At 35.3% G+C, this 18,585-nt stretch overlaps 2 protein-coding genes across 2 annotated transcripts in view; both read left to right on the top strand.

Annotated features, from left to right (window-relative positions):
• Window positions 1-18,585, top strand: part of LOC123684014 (connectin) — a 250,583-nt gene that overhangs the window by 109,094 nt on the left and 122,904 nt on the right. The gene's annotated exons all lie outside the window — the stretch shown is intronic.
• Window positions 586-3,878, top strand: LOC123684015. The gene is made up of 5 exons (XM_045623095.1): window positions 586-3,079; window positions 3,244-3,346; window positions 3,403-3,492; window positions 3,545-3,700; window positions 3,754-3,878. Exons 1-5 carry the CDS (start codon window positions 2,433-2,435, stop codon window positions 3,799-3,801), a joined length of 1,044 nt encoding a protein of 347 aa, XP_045479051.1. The 5' UTR covers window positions 586-2,432; the 3' UTR covers window positions 3,802-3,878.

The following is an 18,585-nucleotide window of genomic DNA, read 5'->3' as shown; positions in this document are numbered from 1 at the left end:
TGTCTTCGATTCGCGTTACATCTCTTATTATTTTAAACTTTAGGGATGTTCCTAGAATTTCATTCTTATAATTTGTCAACATATTCAAAAATTTTTTTTTTTTTTATTACTAGCTAGCTTTATGAGGTACAATTCTAATATATTATTTTCTGCGCATAATTTTTCCAGTTTCCTCAACGATGTACCTAAGTCGTACGCTGATCGGATGTCCTGGTTAATGAAAATAATTTGTGAATTCACATTATATACATATTAAATTTTCATTGTAAACCTCTAAATGTTGATTTTTCAAATTACGAAATTCTTTTTCTGAAAGTGGTATCAACTCAACTCTTTTTGTTGGACGTTTTAAAACTTCGACAACAACAGGGTGATCAATCCTTTTGCCATCGGAGGCATTCGTCTCATGTTATGTAGAACCTACTTCATTTTGACGTTCTTCCGAATCTAAGTATTTTAATACGCGATAAGGCATCTGCTGTTAAATTTTCTGAAAATTTTACATAATGAACCGTGAAGTCATATCCTTCTAAAACCAAAAGGATTTTGGTTAATCTACTAGAAGGATTAGTCATATTGAAGAGATATTATTATTGTTTTATTGATTTTGTTATTGTTTTTGAAATGATTGATGAACTGGCGACCGCGACCTTGTCCATGATTATTTTTCGCTGCATTGTAATTCTGCTTGCTGCGGTCACGACCTCGATTTGAATGGTCAAAATTTCCTTTCGCTAAGAATTTTCCGAGATTTTGAAAGTGAATTTGTAAGACTTGTTTGGTGAGGTTTGCTTTGAAAAAATTTGGATCCGACTTGACAATTCCATTCAATTCATTAAATTTATATTTCAACTTGACTAAAAAAAATTTTTTTTTTAATTAATTGATTCTATCGACCCGTTCCCTATGTTCACCACGTAACTCGGCAAATAGTTCATCACTATCCATGGAGAATCAGACATAACAAGGAGGAAGCTACATTTTTCTTACGGTTTCATACCAAATCCTGTTGGCTTCTCCTGATCTTCTTCTCGATGGCCCATTCGACTTTCCAATATGCATACAGGAAGGCTCCATCTCCCAGGATGTCTGGTACTGACAAGAACTTGGCTTCAATCTCTGAAGATCCCATCTTGGATTGGCGGTTGAACTAGAATCTTCTACTGGAGTCACATACCCAAATGTTGATAAGAACCATAGTCCTCTAACTGTATCGGACTGGCAGGATCGCCATGTGATGTACCCAGCTAGGGTAGGTTCGGTCAATCGTTATACAGTTGAAGGAATGGTTAATTAATACTCTCCAGACTCATCAAAGGGTATTTATTTCTTACTGCACACTGTACTGATCACAGATGAAAACTCACATGATGTAATTCAAGAATGTGAGCATCAAATGAATGAATTACAGACTACTATTGAATAAGATCATTCTTACTATTTTATGTATCTAGCGACATGATATATATTTACTATTTATATTGTATATTCACAACAACCTTGCGAGTTGATAAATACAACACGATCGACAAGGGTAAATATAGTAAATATATTTATATTTTAAGATGGTGTTTGGTTATACGGACCTTGTCGTCTCAAGTATGAAAATATACAGGTTCTTCATACTGATACATACTACAAATATTTTGGGGGATAAATCTGTATATATTGTAATGTAAGAGGTTTATAGCATCTCTTTGAAAATTTTAGATCTCTTATGTGTTCTGAATATCATGTTCCTGGAAAACCAAATGGAATTCAGTTCTGAAAATTGGCATGAGGTGGGTTTGGCAAGTGACCTATTTGGCTCGAATATTTTCATTGTTCATGCAACTTCCTTTCATGCCGGAAGTTTGACATTACTTCGTTATTTCAAACAGATCACCCTATATATTTTCAATGAATCGGATTTAATGGGAATTCGATTCTGAAAATTGGCATGGTTATTACCTTACAAGAAATAACGTTCTCCAAACTCTCAAGATATACTACTATTATATAACCATCATAAATGCTTAGATTCTTGATGATATATAAGTTTCTATATTCATCCTAGTAATGGTCAAAAAAGAAAGCGCTATCATTAAGATTTGTCATTAGACTATCGTTTTGCAATAATTGAATTCTTCATCATGATGATCATACTCAATCAATTGCTTCTGCGACTTGAGAGAGAGTAGTCGAAATGCAGAAGAATAATCAAGGGATCCAAGCTATTGTTTTTACAAGATCACTTTTGCATCTGCAAGATTTGGGTTTTATATCTAAAGATGGTGAAGATTTACCTTCGTTGCTTCAATCTCCTTTCTTTCTAATTTGTGTGTTCATGATGTTGGGTATAATCGGCGATCTGTATCAGCGTTATGATAGTAAGTGACAGCTTTCCACATAAATTAGATTAATTCAATTCCAAATTCCATAAGAAATCATGGATGAGTCTGAAACAATTTGGGATGATGAATGAAAATGATGCACCACTAAGTATAACGAGATCTTTTTCAGGAGAAAGTATAACAGAGATCTTCAATAATCTGGTCTTCCTGATCAGCTTAGTATTCCAAGCTTCATTAGCAATAATGTTGAATCTTTGTGGAAAACGAAGTGCAGTATTCAAGCAACGCATTAATCGATATAATTATGGAGTACCGAAAAATTTCACGCGGTTGGTAAGGAAGTTAGAAAATGAATCAGGTAAAATATACTCATCCATTATCTATGGCTATTTGGCTTTCACGGTGATGAATCTCAAAATATACCAAGAGTGCAGTAAAATGAAAAACGAAGAAGAAGATACAAGGCTTTACTTCTGCGGTGTATACAGCCGAACTTGGTATCCTATACCATTAGATTTTGTCCCTGTGAAACACATCCTTCTGGTTCTGCAAGTTATGGAATTATTTTATTTTATTCCAAAGGCATCCACTGCGATAGTGATTTTCCATGGAAGCGTCGTTCTGATCGAAGAACGTATCAATGATCTGAAAAGATTCATCAGAAGAACTAAGGTGACAGAGTCGAACGCTGATGAGGTTAAGAACCGTCTTCTGTTTGCTGTGAAGAACTATGCTGAAATTGACGAGTAAGGAAATATCTTTTATCACACAAATACCATTTGCAAAAGATCACCCTTTTGAGCTAGGTATATCATTCATTTAACATATTTACGAGCTCTAGGATTTCTTTCTTGTTAATCGAGTTTACTTCGAGAATCAATGATGTGAATTTTTTATATTTCTTTCATAGTGCTGTCAAGAACATGAATTCCACCTTAGGATTAATATTTTCACCTTTGCAACATGCTATTTTACTTGGCCTCTTGGTATTTCTCGAGTTTCGAATAATTCTGGTGAATATAACGAACAAATATCTCAGCTGCTACTAAGAACTAAATATGCTTTTCAGGAAAGGAACATGGAGTCTATACCTCTGTTGATTTTCTGGAGTTCTTTTCAATGTTTGATCTGTTGGAGAGGACAGTGCCTCGAGAACGCGGTGGGATTGTTAATTATTATTAAAAGAACTTCAAATTACACCTGTATTTCAGAGCTCATCTCTGCAAAGAGAAGTTTATGAATTTCCATGGTATAATTTGCATCCGTCTTCTAGAAGTCTCTTCAAGATATTCTACAGACATGTTCAGCTAACATTAAAGTTGAGATCTCCGCCCTTCATAACTTTGAATATGCGATATTATTACGAGGTTTGGAAATTCAACATGTTTTTTTTTACACTATTATAACTAACTTATTTCAGGTTATGAAAGGATCCTACTCGTTCTTGATGTTCTTGCATAGGTTCTGAAGAAGATCGTGTGAGACGCTATCCTTTGAATTTGAACGCAAGATTATATGAGTAGCTACAACAACGAGGATGGAGTTTTCTTTAACTTTTTCATCAAGATAATATAATGGAAAGTCAATTTAGAAATCAATGTACACAATTATAAAAAATTGTTATGAGCAAAATTTATTTTGAATTCAATAAAATCTCCATTTCATTGCAAATTGTTTTCTGAACGAAAAAGTGAGATACTCCAAACAAGTATATATTGCAATACTCGCTCTGCTCGCCGAAGGGGCTCCGCCCCTTGGACCCCGTCACTATGCCGGTAGATCCTTCACTGGGTATCCCTCTAGAAAATAAAAGATTTTTTTCGGAAACCTTGTATCGTTAGCTGATTTTAGACGATTCACTCGGTATCCTATGCTGATTCTAGGGTAGAATTCTATATGACTTCTTTCCTAGAACATACCGTTTCGCCCTTGCTCACATGAAAATATTTGATGCAAATAACTTTCCATGACGACAAATCAAGGGCGGTCCTAGCCTTAAATTTTGAGGGGGTTCGCCGTTATGTGCTTCGAGTATTTCTATGGGACCAAATCCCAGATTATACCGATATCAAGCCTTACCTCTCAAAAATATTTATATTTAGATATTCATATGAATATTTATATAAGGCGTACAACTTTGCGTCCACCGTTTTGCAATAGATGGCTGTAACGGTAAGTGGTAGTAGAAATAAATATATCGTAGATGTCATACAATAAGTTTAGGTATTTGTGAACATAACGCCATTGACATGTTAGTCGATTTGTGTCTGCATCATAAAGTTATTCACGATTAACCATGTTAGCTTACGAGCCAAATTCTCGTCATTTGCAGGAGGTTTCAATTTTCCATTAAAATATGAAAAAATCCGCGGCTGAGGTTCATCGAATGCTTTCAAATACCTATAGTGAGAACGATATTGGTGGAAGAACGTATCAACGATATTGTTTATGTCTAGGTTTAGTTATTTTCTGGTACATCTGTAAAATGGCTTGTTCCGTTTGATTAAATAAATAAAGATATAGATGAGTGGTTTCAACGCTTCAAGAATGGTGATTTTGATGTCGAAGACCAGCATCGCGGTGGAAGAGAGAAGTTTTTTGAAGATGCAGAATTGGAGGCAATAATTGATCAAGACTCATGTCAAACGCAACAATAATTGTAGGATCAATAGGAGTGACACTAAAAGCCATTTCAAAACGCCTGAAAGTCATAGGAATGACTCAGAAACAAGGAAATTGGGTGCGGTACGAGTTGAAGCCGCGAGGTGTTTGAACGACGTTTATTTACTTGTGAACAGCTGCTTGCAAGAAAAAGACGGAAGGGGTTTCTGCATCGGATTGGGACTGGAGACGAAAAATGGGTTCATTACGATAATCCCAAGCGCATAAAATCATGAGGATATCCTGACAATGCTTCCACATCGACGGCCAAACCGAATATTCACGGTTCTAAGGTCATGCTCAGTATTTGGTGGGACCAGCTCGGCGTAGTGTATTATGACTGAAAGAATCACAGGCGATCGTTATCGAACGCAATTAATGCGTTTGTACCGAGCATTGAAAAACAAACCGTCGCAATACAACGAGAGAGAAGATGAATTGATTTTACTGCATGACAATGCTCGACCCCATGTTGCGAAAGTAGTCAAGATATACTTGGAAACGTTAAAATGGGAATTCCTACCCCACAACCCTACCCGACGTATTCTCCAGACGTTGCTCCCACGGACTATCACTTGTTTCAATTAATAGCACACGGCCTGGCTGACCAACACTTCCGATCTTATGAAGAAGTAAAAACTTGAATCGATTCGTGGATCGCTTCAAAAGATGACCAGTTTTTTCAATTCGTACGCTGTCCGAAAGATGGGAGAAAGTAGTGACCAGCGATGGGCAATACTTTGAATTATAAATGTATAACCAGTTTTTTACAAATTACAAATTTCGCAAAAAAAGTTGTACCCTTATGTATTTGTTGTATTATAATGCCATTATTTACCTATCAGGGTTTTAACCATTCAGGTAGAAATTTAAAAAAAATTAGATTGTTTAATATGAAAAAAAGAAGACAATTGGCAACTACATCACAAAATCTAATTTGGTCTTTAAAACTTTGAACCCTTTGAAAACCTTGTAATCACAGCGTCCTCGTCAACATCAATGTCCCTATAAATGTTCAGGAGGACAAAATACTCCATAAAAATGGAAGCAAACTACTAAATATGTCGTTTTCCACTGAATCTTGTCATCTGAATCTTATTATTATCCTCTATGATAGAAAAACTTTATTCAAATCAACAGAATTTTCTCACACCAAAATATCACAGCGATATATATCGATATTTTACTCTTACATATTTCGATACATTTCGATAGTGTCAGAAATTATCGATACAATATACAGGGTCTTTCACGAGGAACCTCACCCATATTTATACGGGAAACTACTGAACGTATTTTCATGAAATTCAGCACTTATAAGTATTTCACGATGCTGATAAAATCTAAAATATTTTCAAGGCATGAACACCTCCGGTTTTTCCGGAAATGACGTCAACTTCCGTTTTTCAAATTAGAACACCATTTTTTTATTGCAGAAATAGATTCCTTAGAAAATTTCAAGTTATTTTGGTGTAACATTTTTCAGTTTTGGTTGGAAAATTCTCTCTGAGCGAGAAAATTCGAAAAAAATATCGAAAATAGAGCTCCGCTGAAACAAGAATAACTTCGAGGTTTTTGGATGGAAAATTTTCATATTTGGGATTTTTCAAGATGTAAGATTGATGTATCCACTTTAAAAATCGAAATCGCGATTCATGATACAGGGGGTGAAAAAATCGCTTTCAAAGTTAGGGATGACAAAATCGTGAAAAATCAATTTTTCCAAAGTAGAACCCCATTTTTTTATGGCAGATATTGAATCTACGTTAAAAAATAATGTGAGTGTATGCATCACACCTTTGCCCTAAAGTGGATATTTTCTGAGTTATTCACAAAAAACTGTTTTTCGTCTTGAATTTTCAGCTATTTCTTTTCCCTTCACGCCAAAAAGATGAAATTTTCAGGAACTGTTACTTAAACCATGTTTTAGATTTTACTACCCTAATATGCAAGAGAAAAAAGTTACAGGTTGTTCCTAAATAGATGGCGAATTTTGATTCGAATTTGTATCGGAAACCTCTTTATTTCAACTAATCGGCCATCGGTTTTCTCTCCAGTGATAAATAAATAATTCCTTATGAACCATATGCAAAAACTTACCATGTTTTACATTCTTTTTTTTTAATAATAGTATCATTAATTACATCTGCCAAATTTCTCTCTATTCAGTAGCATTTTGTGTTTACTATTAATTTGGTGATAATTCGTATTAAGTTATAAAATCAATCACTATGCCTAATGTTACCAATGAAGATTATTTAAATCTCATTCTACTTCATGGAGAATGTAATAAAGTTGTAGATAGAACGATTCGACTGTTCATTGAGAGGTTTCCTGACCGACCCAGACCAACGAGAGATACCATTAACAGAACCATGACAAACTTGAGAAATTCTCTAGTTATAACTGCGAGAGTTTGCCCTGGTTCTCCTAATAGTAACTTGAAGTCGGTTTCAAGAAGGGGTGAAAAATCTACAGCATGGTTCAGATAACAGTTCCTGAAAATTTCAACTTTTTGGCGTGAAGGGAAAAGAAATAGCTGAAAATTCAAGACGAAAAACAGTTTTTTGTGAATAACTCAGAAAATATCCATTTTAGGGCAAGGGTGTGATGTATACACTCACATTATTTTTTAACGTAGATTCAATATCGGCCATAAAAAAATGGGGTTCTAATTTGAAAAAATTGATTTTTCACGATTTTGTCATCCCTAACTTTGAAAGCGATTTTTTCATCCCCTGTATCATGAATCGCGATTTCGATTTTTAAAGTGGATACATCAATCTTACATCCTGAAAAATCCCAAAAATGAAAATTTTCCATCCAAAAACCTCGAAGTTATTCTTGTTTCAGCGGAGCTCTATTTTCGATTTTTTTTTTTATATTTCCCGCTCAGAGAGAATTTTCCAACCAAAACTGAAAAATGTTACATCAAAATAACTTGAAATTTTCTAAGGAATCTATTTCTGCAATAAAAAAATGGTGTTCTAATTTGAAAATCGGAAGTTGACGTCATTTCCGGAAAAACCGGAGGTGCTCATGCCTTGAAAATATTTTAGATTTCATCAGCATCGTGAAATACTAATAACTGCTGAATTTCATGAAAATACGTTCAGTAGTTTCCCGTATAAATATGGGTGAGGTTCCTCGTGAAAGACCCTGTATAGATATCGATAGTTTTCTGACCTTTGCCCATCCCTAGTGTGGATTTGCCGAACGCAGTCATAACCATAAACAAAGATTTCTCTATGATCATAATGTCAGTCATACGCATGTCTTAAAAATTTGTTGAAATATAAATCGTATATTGTATTCTTTAATAATGAATAAAAAATAACCGATATCAACCAAATCCTCAGATCTCATTTTTCCAGAAATGGCAATTCCTTTCTTTGAAGAATTTGGGAGAAATGAATAATCAAAATGTGAGCGTCAGTCTTTCAAGAAAGGTATTCGTGCTTATAAGTTTGTAAAAAATTTTTAGAGAATATTGAATAATAATATAATCCCAACATTAAGATTTTAAATTAGCACATTTCTTCTTTATAGAGACATGTATGATGCATAAGTCCAAATTTAATTGATGATTGGGTGGGAAAAATTGACAAAAAAAGTTTATGTTTGTTAGTTAAGTTGTAATCCTTTTTATGGTCCTTTTTTTGTTCATTTAATAGTTACAATAGACAATTATTAGCATATTTTTCTCTGAATTTCAACTTTGAAAGAAAATTTGTCGTTTTATGTCTTGCCGATGAAAATATTGATATTCTTGTAAGTCAATTCAAAATGAATAATAGATATATTTTAAAGGCTATCATTCCATTGGATATTTACTTGTGAGCCCTAAAATGAAGTTACATTTTAGGAATGAATAATAGATCTACCTTTCGGATACCCATATCTGAGAAATCAGGTTATAAGAAGTCCCTCATTTCCAAGGTTTATCAATACATTTTTCAGTTGAGCAGCAAATTATTCTTCTATTCCATATTTTGGGAAGAAATACAATATAATTGCAACAATTTGAAGGACCTATTGGAAATTCCTGACGAACTGAGGAGTTTTTTAGTATCTGAAGATTGTATTGATGCTATGTTATACAACGAGACTTGTGGCTCTGGGTTTTACTCAGAAGTGAATTAAACAGGGCAATTTATGTCCTATATAGTAAATAAAATTTTGATAGATATAAGTTTCAAAAGATCAACAATTGATCATAGTATTTACATAAATCAAAAAATAATTGGCTTACTATTGTTGCATTGTACGTGGATGACTTTTTGTTTCAACTAATGTTAATTCTGAATTAATTTTCTGATAAAAAATTTTATGATTAAGAAATTAGGGGAAGCTAAAAAATGATTAGGGATGAATATTACTAGAAATTATGGAAAAGGTAGTAAAGCTATCGATTATATTCTTCAAATATGTATTGCAATAATTCAACATGTCTGATTGTGAACATGTGAAAACTAAATTGAATTTTGATTCAACAAAAGAGAGTTGTAATGATGAACCATATAAGAAATTAATAGGTTTATTAACATCTTTAGCAGTATTAACTAGTCCTGATATAGCATACTCTGTTAATTTCTTGAGTCAATTTAATAATTATCTCATTGTTGAACACTGGAAAAATGCAAAACTCATTTCAAGATACAAAGATCATTGTTCAATTTTTACTTCAGTCAAAAGGAACTGAGTATTTGAAATCGGTACTAAAATTGTATCGACCAATACTATTGACCCATATTAGTGGGTTTGACTTGATTTTTTCAAATGTTAACTTTGGATCTGAATCAATGAAAAATTTAATTTTTACCAAAATGAAAAGCAATGAATAAATCAGTAGGATAGCATTTTTGAAATGGCCATATAGCACCTATTCCTATAACGATTAAAAGATTGGAAACTTTAGTGAACAAATAGGTAGGTATCTACATTTGTATACAAATTTGATCATTCATGACATGGAAATTTTCAATAAATAGTTGCTTTTTAAAGTATTTTATACCTTCATTGAATTGCTGCAAAATTGATACCAATTTCGAAAGTGACTGCCATGTTAAAATTCTTCATATACTGAATGATCCTTCAAAATTTATTTCTGTCGTTACATTTTGACTAGTATTTTAACTGATATATTCCATACGTTATTGAAATCAATATCTTCAAAGTACTATTCAAAAGACTTAATAATGGAATTTAGAAGAATATGTCTTTCTCAATTTCATAGTCATATATGATATGATGCATAAGTCCAAATTTAATTAATTCACATCTAAAGTGAATGTTATTTTTAGAAATATTCAGTATAGCTATAATAAACCAACTAAAAAGAGACATAATGAATAGACTTGCCTTTCAAATACCCATGGCCTATGTTACCTCATAAGCAATTACCTATAATATCTTATCTTGGTAAAACCTTTTTGAGAAATCAGGTTATAAGTTTGAGAGTCTCTAATTTCCAAGGTTTATTAATACATGTTTCAGTTGAGCGGAAAATAATATAACAGGGTATATATAGTTGAAATTATTAGTATGAAAGATTTGACTTATTCATTATAAATTCAACAGCACTGCACTCAAATTCTTCAAAAACGGAGTGGTCACTTATATTTTTGCACTCCTCTGTCGTAAAAGTGTATATTTTAGATATTCAAAAAACACATGGAAACTTTCGACTATTATCTGACTAACTTGGCTCTTTTTTTCCAGTAATAAAGCCAATTGTGAATTATCTATAAGGAGTTTTTCTATCTGTTTAATACTGTTTCATAGTAGCATAACTTTTACTCCAATCCAAGACTGAATTGATGAATGAAGCTTCTGTTCTCTTTGGTAGTTCCATCTTCTGTCGCAATAAATTCAAATTCTCACGAAAGGGAATGTAGTTTTATAGTTTGTGGAAAATAAACGAAAAATTCCTGAAATAAAGTAACATTCATCCAAATAATACAAACCCTTCAAACGAACCTGAGTTGAGGAAAATGCATTCGATGATGATATCAATGTTCATTTCCAAATTTTGACAAATATCTATCGAATTTTCGATTCGCCGAAGACTTTGCATTTTATCTGTCGACATTATTTAAATATTGAATAACAATTTTGGAAACTGCAAACTTTTTCAAGAACTTTCATATATCGAAATGGAATATTTATTATTAACATGACACTGACAGCCAAATTGTCCACAGATACCACAGAAATATGGGACTTGAAATGTCAAAATGATCCGAAACACCCCGTATACTCGAAAACCGCGGGGAGAATCGAAGGTTTGGGATTTTTCCCGGGATCTCCAGACGATTTTGAGGGGGGTCTTATTCTTGTCATTTTTGCTCTAGATGGTCCCGTTTGGGCTGTGATTTTACGTTTATAGTTTGACGTATATGTGCAAGCGGTTTTATATATACTTAGATACTACATCGTGTCATTAAAAGAAATTGGTTGTTTTTGGAGAAAGAGGGTCTTCCTCTTAAAAAACCATATCTACTTTTATACATCAAAAGCTCTCAAACACTGATAGATTTCATCGATTTAATGTTACCTGAAGCGGCAGTAGTCTCCTCATTGTTTAACAGATCGGCCGGGATCGTAGCTGCAGCTGAGCTTGTGGACAATACGAATATAAAGAGGGTGAAAAAGGTACCTGATAGGAAAATCCAATAAAAGGATTCCAAGTTGTTGCAATGTCTATTATGTGCTTTTTGCGATGTCGTGAGTTAGACTAGGTTAACTTTTTGTGATTTTCCATCGGATGAAAAGCAAGTTCATCAATTCTGCAAATTCTCAACATCAAAGCATCTATAGATCGACAATAAAGAACGAAGGAAATTCTTGCAGAAATACTCAAACTTCTAAATTAAACAGATTCCAAAGTGTTTCTGGAGCTGATCAATAAGATACGTGACACTGACAATCAACCTCAGTTGTGACACTTTCATTACCCTCTCAAAGGAATGAATGAAGAAAGTTCGAATAGAAAATCATTAACTTTATGAGTCAATTATAGCAGTGTGAAATGAATTTTATTCTCTTATAACTCATCATTGCAGCTTTATTTAGGTAGTTAAGTCTAGTGAAATGGGAAGAAATTACGTAATATTAACAATACCAAATACTTTACTACTAAATGAATCACTTATTGTTATAAAGGATAAAGAAGAATGAATGAACCTCTCTTTTGGAAACCGTGAAAGTTTTTGAGGCTTGAGCTGAAACTGAAAACTTTTGTTTCTATGCTACTATGAACATTTCATCATTCAATGACCTCTGAATTATCGCAAAACAAAACCTAACCAGTGGACGGATAAGTAATTTTATAAATCCTAGTTACAAGTTATATATGTAGGATCCAGTTAATGTTCCCTGTAAATAATTGAGATGGTCAACAGGATGCTTGGAGACCTATTAGTTTCTTCAAGTGTCGAGGGCATGAAAGTTTCAATGAATTTACAGGGAACGACTTGTTTTTGTACATATAATGTAAAAAGGATGTGTTATTCTTCGAGGTGTCGAAGATATGTCATGGAGTTGTAAATCTTAAAGATATTTATTGCGGGGTTGTGAAAGTTCGAGAACAAGACGGTTGTACCAGATGTGTTACATCTGTGTATCAGGTACTAGTCCTTCGAGAATATTCGATTTCCAGGAATCCGCGAAGATCTTTGTGGGCGGTACGGCAAAATTCTTATTGGACTAGGGGATGGTACTTTCCCTAAGGGTGTGGTCAAGCCGGAAGGAGGGAAGGATATTCAGAGTGGACGGGATAAGTTGCGGTCAGGGGACGAAGTAAGTTAGAGTCGAGAGTCAGTTCAAGGCAAGTCTAAGACGAGTCAAGTTCGGTCGGTCAACTTAAGACGTAAGACGAAAAGACGGTTCGCGGACTAGATTAAAACTTGAAGTATGACGAAGACGTGATAAACGAAGACGTTTCGAGTAATCAACAAACGAGTTAAAGACAAAATTCAGTACCGTAGTGAGAAACTTGTAATTAAGACGTAATTAGGATCTTCTCAATACTGAGTTTGTACTGTATAAGTGTGGCTTTGTAAATAGGTGTATATAATTGAAAAGAGTTTAATTATTACAAACTCGAACAAAGTCACGGAGAAGAAAACGAAAGTCCAGGTAATCGAATCATAACTCTAGATGATCGATTAACCAAGCCTACATATATTATGCACATTGCCAAAGTGATACTGGCATTGATCATTTTATATGTTGAGAGGGAGACAAAGGCTGAAACCCGGTCATTTATTTTTCATTCAATGTGATTTTACCGTTCAATGTCCGATAACCTAAGTGCGGATTTGGTTTGGGATAGGATAGATGTGAGGAAGACAGCAAAGAAATTTAAAATATTCATAGATTCCTCGAAATTCAAGACAGCCATGAGAGAAAAGGGATAGAACGGATTCAATTGTTTATAGGAGATCGATTGAATAATTAAGGAGTTTATTGGGAGAACAAAACAATGTTCATTCATGCTCCAATTGAATGAATAATAATGTGCTCTATAAGTAGAGGACATTACAACTTGAAAAAAAACAAAGTTTCAAGAATGCTTGTAGGCATATTTTCCGAGTCTAGTATTTCTTTACAGGAAGTTGAGAACCAGACAATGAATATTGATCCATGTTTGCTGCAGGGATTTTTCAGAATGGCCATTTTCATATTAGTGAGAGTGTTCATAATTTGTTATAATTTCTTCGAGATAACCCATTAAGAAGATATGATTAGGATTAAAAAACTTTTAGAGTATGCCCAGAGGCATACATGACGCTCAACATCAAACTGAGGTTGAAGTCTTTCTCCCCGACGTCGTCTAACCCTTCTTCGGCCATCATGTGCACCCAAGGAGAATCGAGATTCATCAGAATAGACGACCTGATGTCATTCAACATTCCAATGTTGACGTTCTCTGTACCACTGTGATCGTTGCCGGCGATGCTCAACCGTCCGAGGTAACACAAGATGGGATCGATAATGCTGCAGTCCAAAAGACCTTATCCGGTGGTAAACCGTTCGGACAGTTACAGAATGGCCTTGTTCTTCTATATACTCATCAGTCAAAGATCGAGTTGTCGCAAATCGGCCATAAGTCTTAGACGTCTATCTTGATCTTCATTCGTGCCCCTTCGACGTCCGGTGTTCTTCTTCGATTTTGGGCATTATCAAACCACGCTTGACAACATCTTATAACAGTAGTTGGATTTTTATTCGTACGGTGAGCGATTCCTCGAAATGACAACCCCGCCTTCCGTAGACCAATAATTCGATTTCTTTCAAATTCACTTAGCTGGCAATATATTCCGTGTACCCTGGTATTAATGTTGTCTGCGTTGTTTCAGTTTTTACTTCATTCTTCTGATTTCTATTAGTTATTATGTTAGCGCCTAGATACATAAATTACATTACTCTGATCGTATCTTCTCTGTTTTCTAGATACTGTGAAAGGTTCTGTTTTCTTCATGGATATTTGCATGTTGAAAGTTTTTGCTCTTTGTTGAAACTTAGATTTATTTATCTACTGAGATGATCACTGCGTCATCAGCATAAGATTCTAGTTTTATTTCTCTTTTATAAACGACTATCACGTTTTGTAGAGACAAAAATTAGCATGATTCATTCGACAGTCGGAGCGAGTCGATATTATCTAAAGCCGTCTTCCCGATTGGCTTAATACGTGCATTAGTACCGCAAGAGCGGGTGGATATTGAAATTCTTCATGGCAATCAAACTTCCCCCCCAAAATCGCAACGGTGTATTGAAGGATACCAATATTGAGTTATCCTCGTAAAAAGCTTCCTAATGCAATAACCCCAAACCGTACGTTCCGGTGAAATGGAAGTGTCCGCTTCCTTATTTCCTTTCCAAGGCCCCTCATTTATTCTGCTAGTTTGTTCTGTGTGTTGTTTTCGTGGAATTGCCATCCGGAACCTTTTTATCACGGTATTTCCGGAGACGTCCACCCCAGTATATAGAACGCCCGGAAAAGGCCTTCAACATCTTTTTTGTTTCCAACGGAATCAGTTCGATTGTGGAGTCTAGAATAGAAATCGAGTTTGGGATTGCGATTTAGAAGATTTGAGGCAATACATAAATAGCAGTTGTTGCAGTTCTCATTGCGTTAGAGATCCCGGAAACCGATCGTACGGTTCTAGAGGATTTTACCAGGATCTTGTGATATGGCCGATATTATTAGGTGTACAAATTTGCTTCCGCCGTTTTGCAATATATGGCTGTAGCGATGAGTGGTGTCGAAATAAATAGATCGTAGATGTCATATAATAAGAGTAGGTATTTGTAAACATAACGCCATCGAAATATTAGTCGATTTCTGTCCTTGGAACGCCCGGAAAAGGCCTTCAACATCTTTTTTGTTTCCGACGGAATCAGTTTGATTGTGGAGTCTAGAATAGAAATCGAGTTTGGGATTGCGATTTAGAAGATTTGAGGCAATACATAAATAGCAGTTGTTGCAGTTCTCATTGCGTTAGAGATCCCGGAAACGGATCGTACGGTTCTAGAGGATTTTACCAGGATCTTGTGATATGGCCGATATTATTAGGTGTACAACTTTGCTTCCGCCGTTTTGCAATAAATGGCTGTAGCGATGAGTGGTGTCGAAATAAATAGATCGTAGATGTCATATAATAAGAGTAGGTATTTGTAAACATAACGCCATCGAAGTATTAGTCGATTTGTGTCTGCATCATAAAGTTATTAACGATGAAACATGTCAGCTTACGAGCCAAATTCTCGTCATTTGCGGTAGTTTTTAATTTTCTGCTTTAATATGAAGAAATCTGCTGCTAAGGCTCATCGAATGCTCTCAAATGCCTATGGTGAGGCCGCTTATAGTGAGACAACGTGCCGGGAGTGGTTGCAACGCTTCAAGAATAGTGATTTTAACGTCGAAGACCAGCATGACGGTGGAAAACAGAAGGTTAGCGAAGACGCAGAATTGGAGGCATTACTTGATCAAGACTCGTATCAAACGCAACAAGACTTGACAGGATCAATGGGAGTGACGCAACAAGCCATTTCAAAAAGCCTGAAAGTCATGGGAATTATTCAGAAACAAGGAAATTGGGTTCCATACGAGTTGAAGCCGAGAGATGTTGAACGGCGTTTGTTTGAATGTGAACAGCTGCTTGCAAGGCAAAGACGGAGGGAATTTCTGCATCGCATTGTGACTGGAGACGAAAATGGGTTCATTACGATAATCCTAAGCGCAGAAAATCATAGGGATATCCCTGCCATGTTACCACGTCGACGGTCAAACCGAATATTGACGGTTTCAAGGTCATGCTCAGTATTTGTTGGGACCAGCTCGGCGTAGTGTATTACGAGATGTTAAGACCGACTGAAACATTCACAGGCGATCGTTATCGAACGCAATTAATGCGTTTGAGTCGACCATTGAAAGACAAACATCCGGGATACAACGAAAGACACGATTCAGAGATTTTACAGCATGACAATGCTCGATCCCATGTTGCGAAAGTGGTCAAGACATACTTGGAAACGTTGAAATGAGAAGTCCTACCCTATTCGCCGTATTCTCCAGACGTTGCCCCCTCGGATTATCACTTGTTTCAATCAATGCCAAACGGCCTGGCTGACCAGCACTTCCGGTCTTACGAAGAAGTAAATAATAAATCATCAAAATATTTGGAAACATTCATTTTGACAAAATATAATGCAGACCACATGAACACACAGAAACATAGGCTGAATTATCTTAAGGAGTTCAAAATGACTGCATATTTTCAGCTGAAAAGTTCTCGTCAATATTTATCGCTCATATTTATGATAGGCACAGATAGATAGAAAGATATGTTTATTCGTTCTCATTGAAATGAACATAAACAAGTCACAGAGATAATTACATATAATTTTCTGTAAACTCTTTCGATAATTTTAAAATGATTCAAATGAGGTTCAGTTCGATCTGAAAAAAGTTTGCAGTATGTATGTATTCTCTAGGATCGCAATTGGCTCATAAATGAACGAACGCTCAATCCCTAATTTTCCATTTCCATTTTCCATATTACCTCTGATGTAATGAGACAAAAATGTCCATATTTCCCGAAGCGAAAACTGGAATTGAAAGGAACAACAATGGAACGAGAGGCGGCATCTAGGTTCAATTTGAATGAGCACAGCCCATCTCACCTCCTTTGATTTATTCATACATATTTCCTCGCATGTGAGGAACTTTTCATCCCCGGTTTTTGAGCTATAAACGAGACGTAATAGCTGATAGCGGTCTTATGCAAATTGAAAGCATGTCGGCTAATATATTGCACGGACATGTTAGACAAGAAAGGCCGCGTTGTAGGAGGCTCAATTTTCCAGACAGATACGATAAATGTGTCGTAAAAACTTAGGTGGTGTTCAGCTATAAACTACATCCATGGAAAGTGACGGAAGATATTGGTTTTCCGCGATGAATAAACGATGCCATTATTTCATATGGAGCTCATTACGTCCCTGAACGCCCCAGTATTTATCTTAAAGTAATTTAATAAATTTTCGAAGAGTATCTTAGGTTTAGTGGTTTTTGGTACACTATTTTTCATATTAAACCATAAGCTCGTGTCATACCAGATTGCTATTTTGATTTTATTGCTTAGTTACTAATTTCATTATTGAGTATGGTCCTTCCAATCTTACTTGAACGACTCTTAAAAATGTCACAGAATTTTGCCAAATATCATCGTCGAAATCATTAAAAACATCTCTAATTTCCTCGATGTCTGTAGAATGCTTCGTCGGTGTTTGATTAAATTTTCTTTAACGACTCTTAAATCTCCTCGAAGTAAAGGGTGTTTTTTTAGAGCAATAGAACTTTAAATTGCAATAAAGTAACGATGGATTATTCGATTGACATAAATTTTATTTATCTGCAAGATAATCTTGTGGCATTATATTTTAACTATGATTTCTGGTATATGACCGCCACGGCTGGCTCGGATGTAGTCCAATCTGGATGTCCAATTTTCGATGACTTTTTCCAACATTTGTGGCCGTATATCGGCGATAACACGGCGAATGTTGTCTTCCAAATGGTCAAGGGTTTGTGGCTTATCCGCAAAGACCAATGACTTTACATAGCCCCTCAGAAAGTAGTCTAGCGGTGTTAAATCACAAGATCTTGGAGGCCAAATCACAGGTCCAAAACGTGAAATTAGGTGGTCACCAAACGTGTCTTTCAATAAATCGATTGTGGCACGAGCTGTGTGACATGTTGCGCCGTCTTGTTGGAACCACAGCTCCTGGACATCATGGTTGTTCAATTCAGGAATGAAAAAGTTAGTAATCATGGCTCTATACCGATCACCATTGACTGTAACGTTCTGGCCATCATCGTTTTTGAAGAAGTACGGACCAATGATTCCACCAGCCCATAAAGCGCACCAAACAGTCAGTTTTTATAGATGTAACGGTGTTTCGACATACACTTGAGGATTAGCTTCACTCCAAATGCGGCAGTTTTGTTTGTTGACGTAGCCATTCAACCAGAAGTGCGCTTCATAGCTAAACAAAATAAAATGGACGTAATGCGCGATAC

This window comes from Harmonia axyridis, chromosome 7, assembly GCF_914767665.1.
Source record: "Harmonia axyridis chromosome 7, icHarAxyr1.1, whole genome shotgun sequence".
NCBI classification, from domain to species: domain Eukaryota; kingdom Metazoa; phylum Arthropoda; class Insecta; order Coleoptera; family Coccinellidae; genus Harmonia; species Harmonia axyridis.
This window is presented reverse-complemented; position numbering and strand designations above follow the sequence as displayed.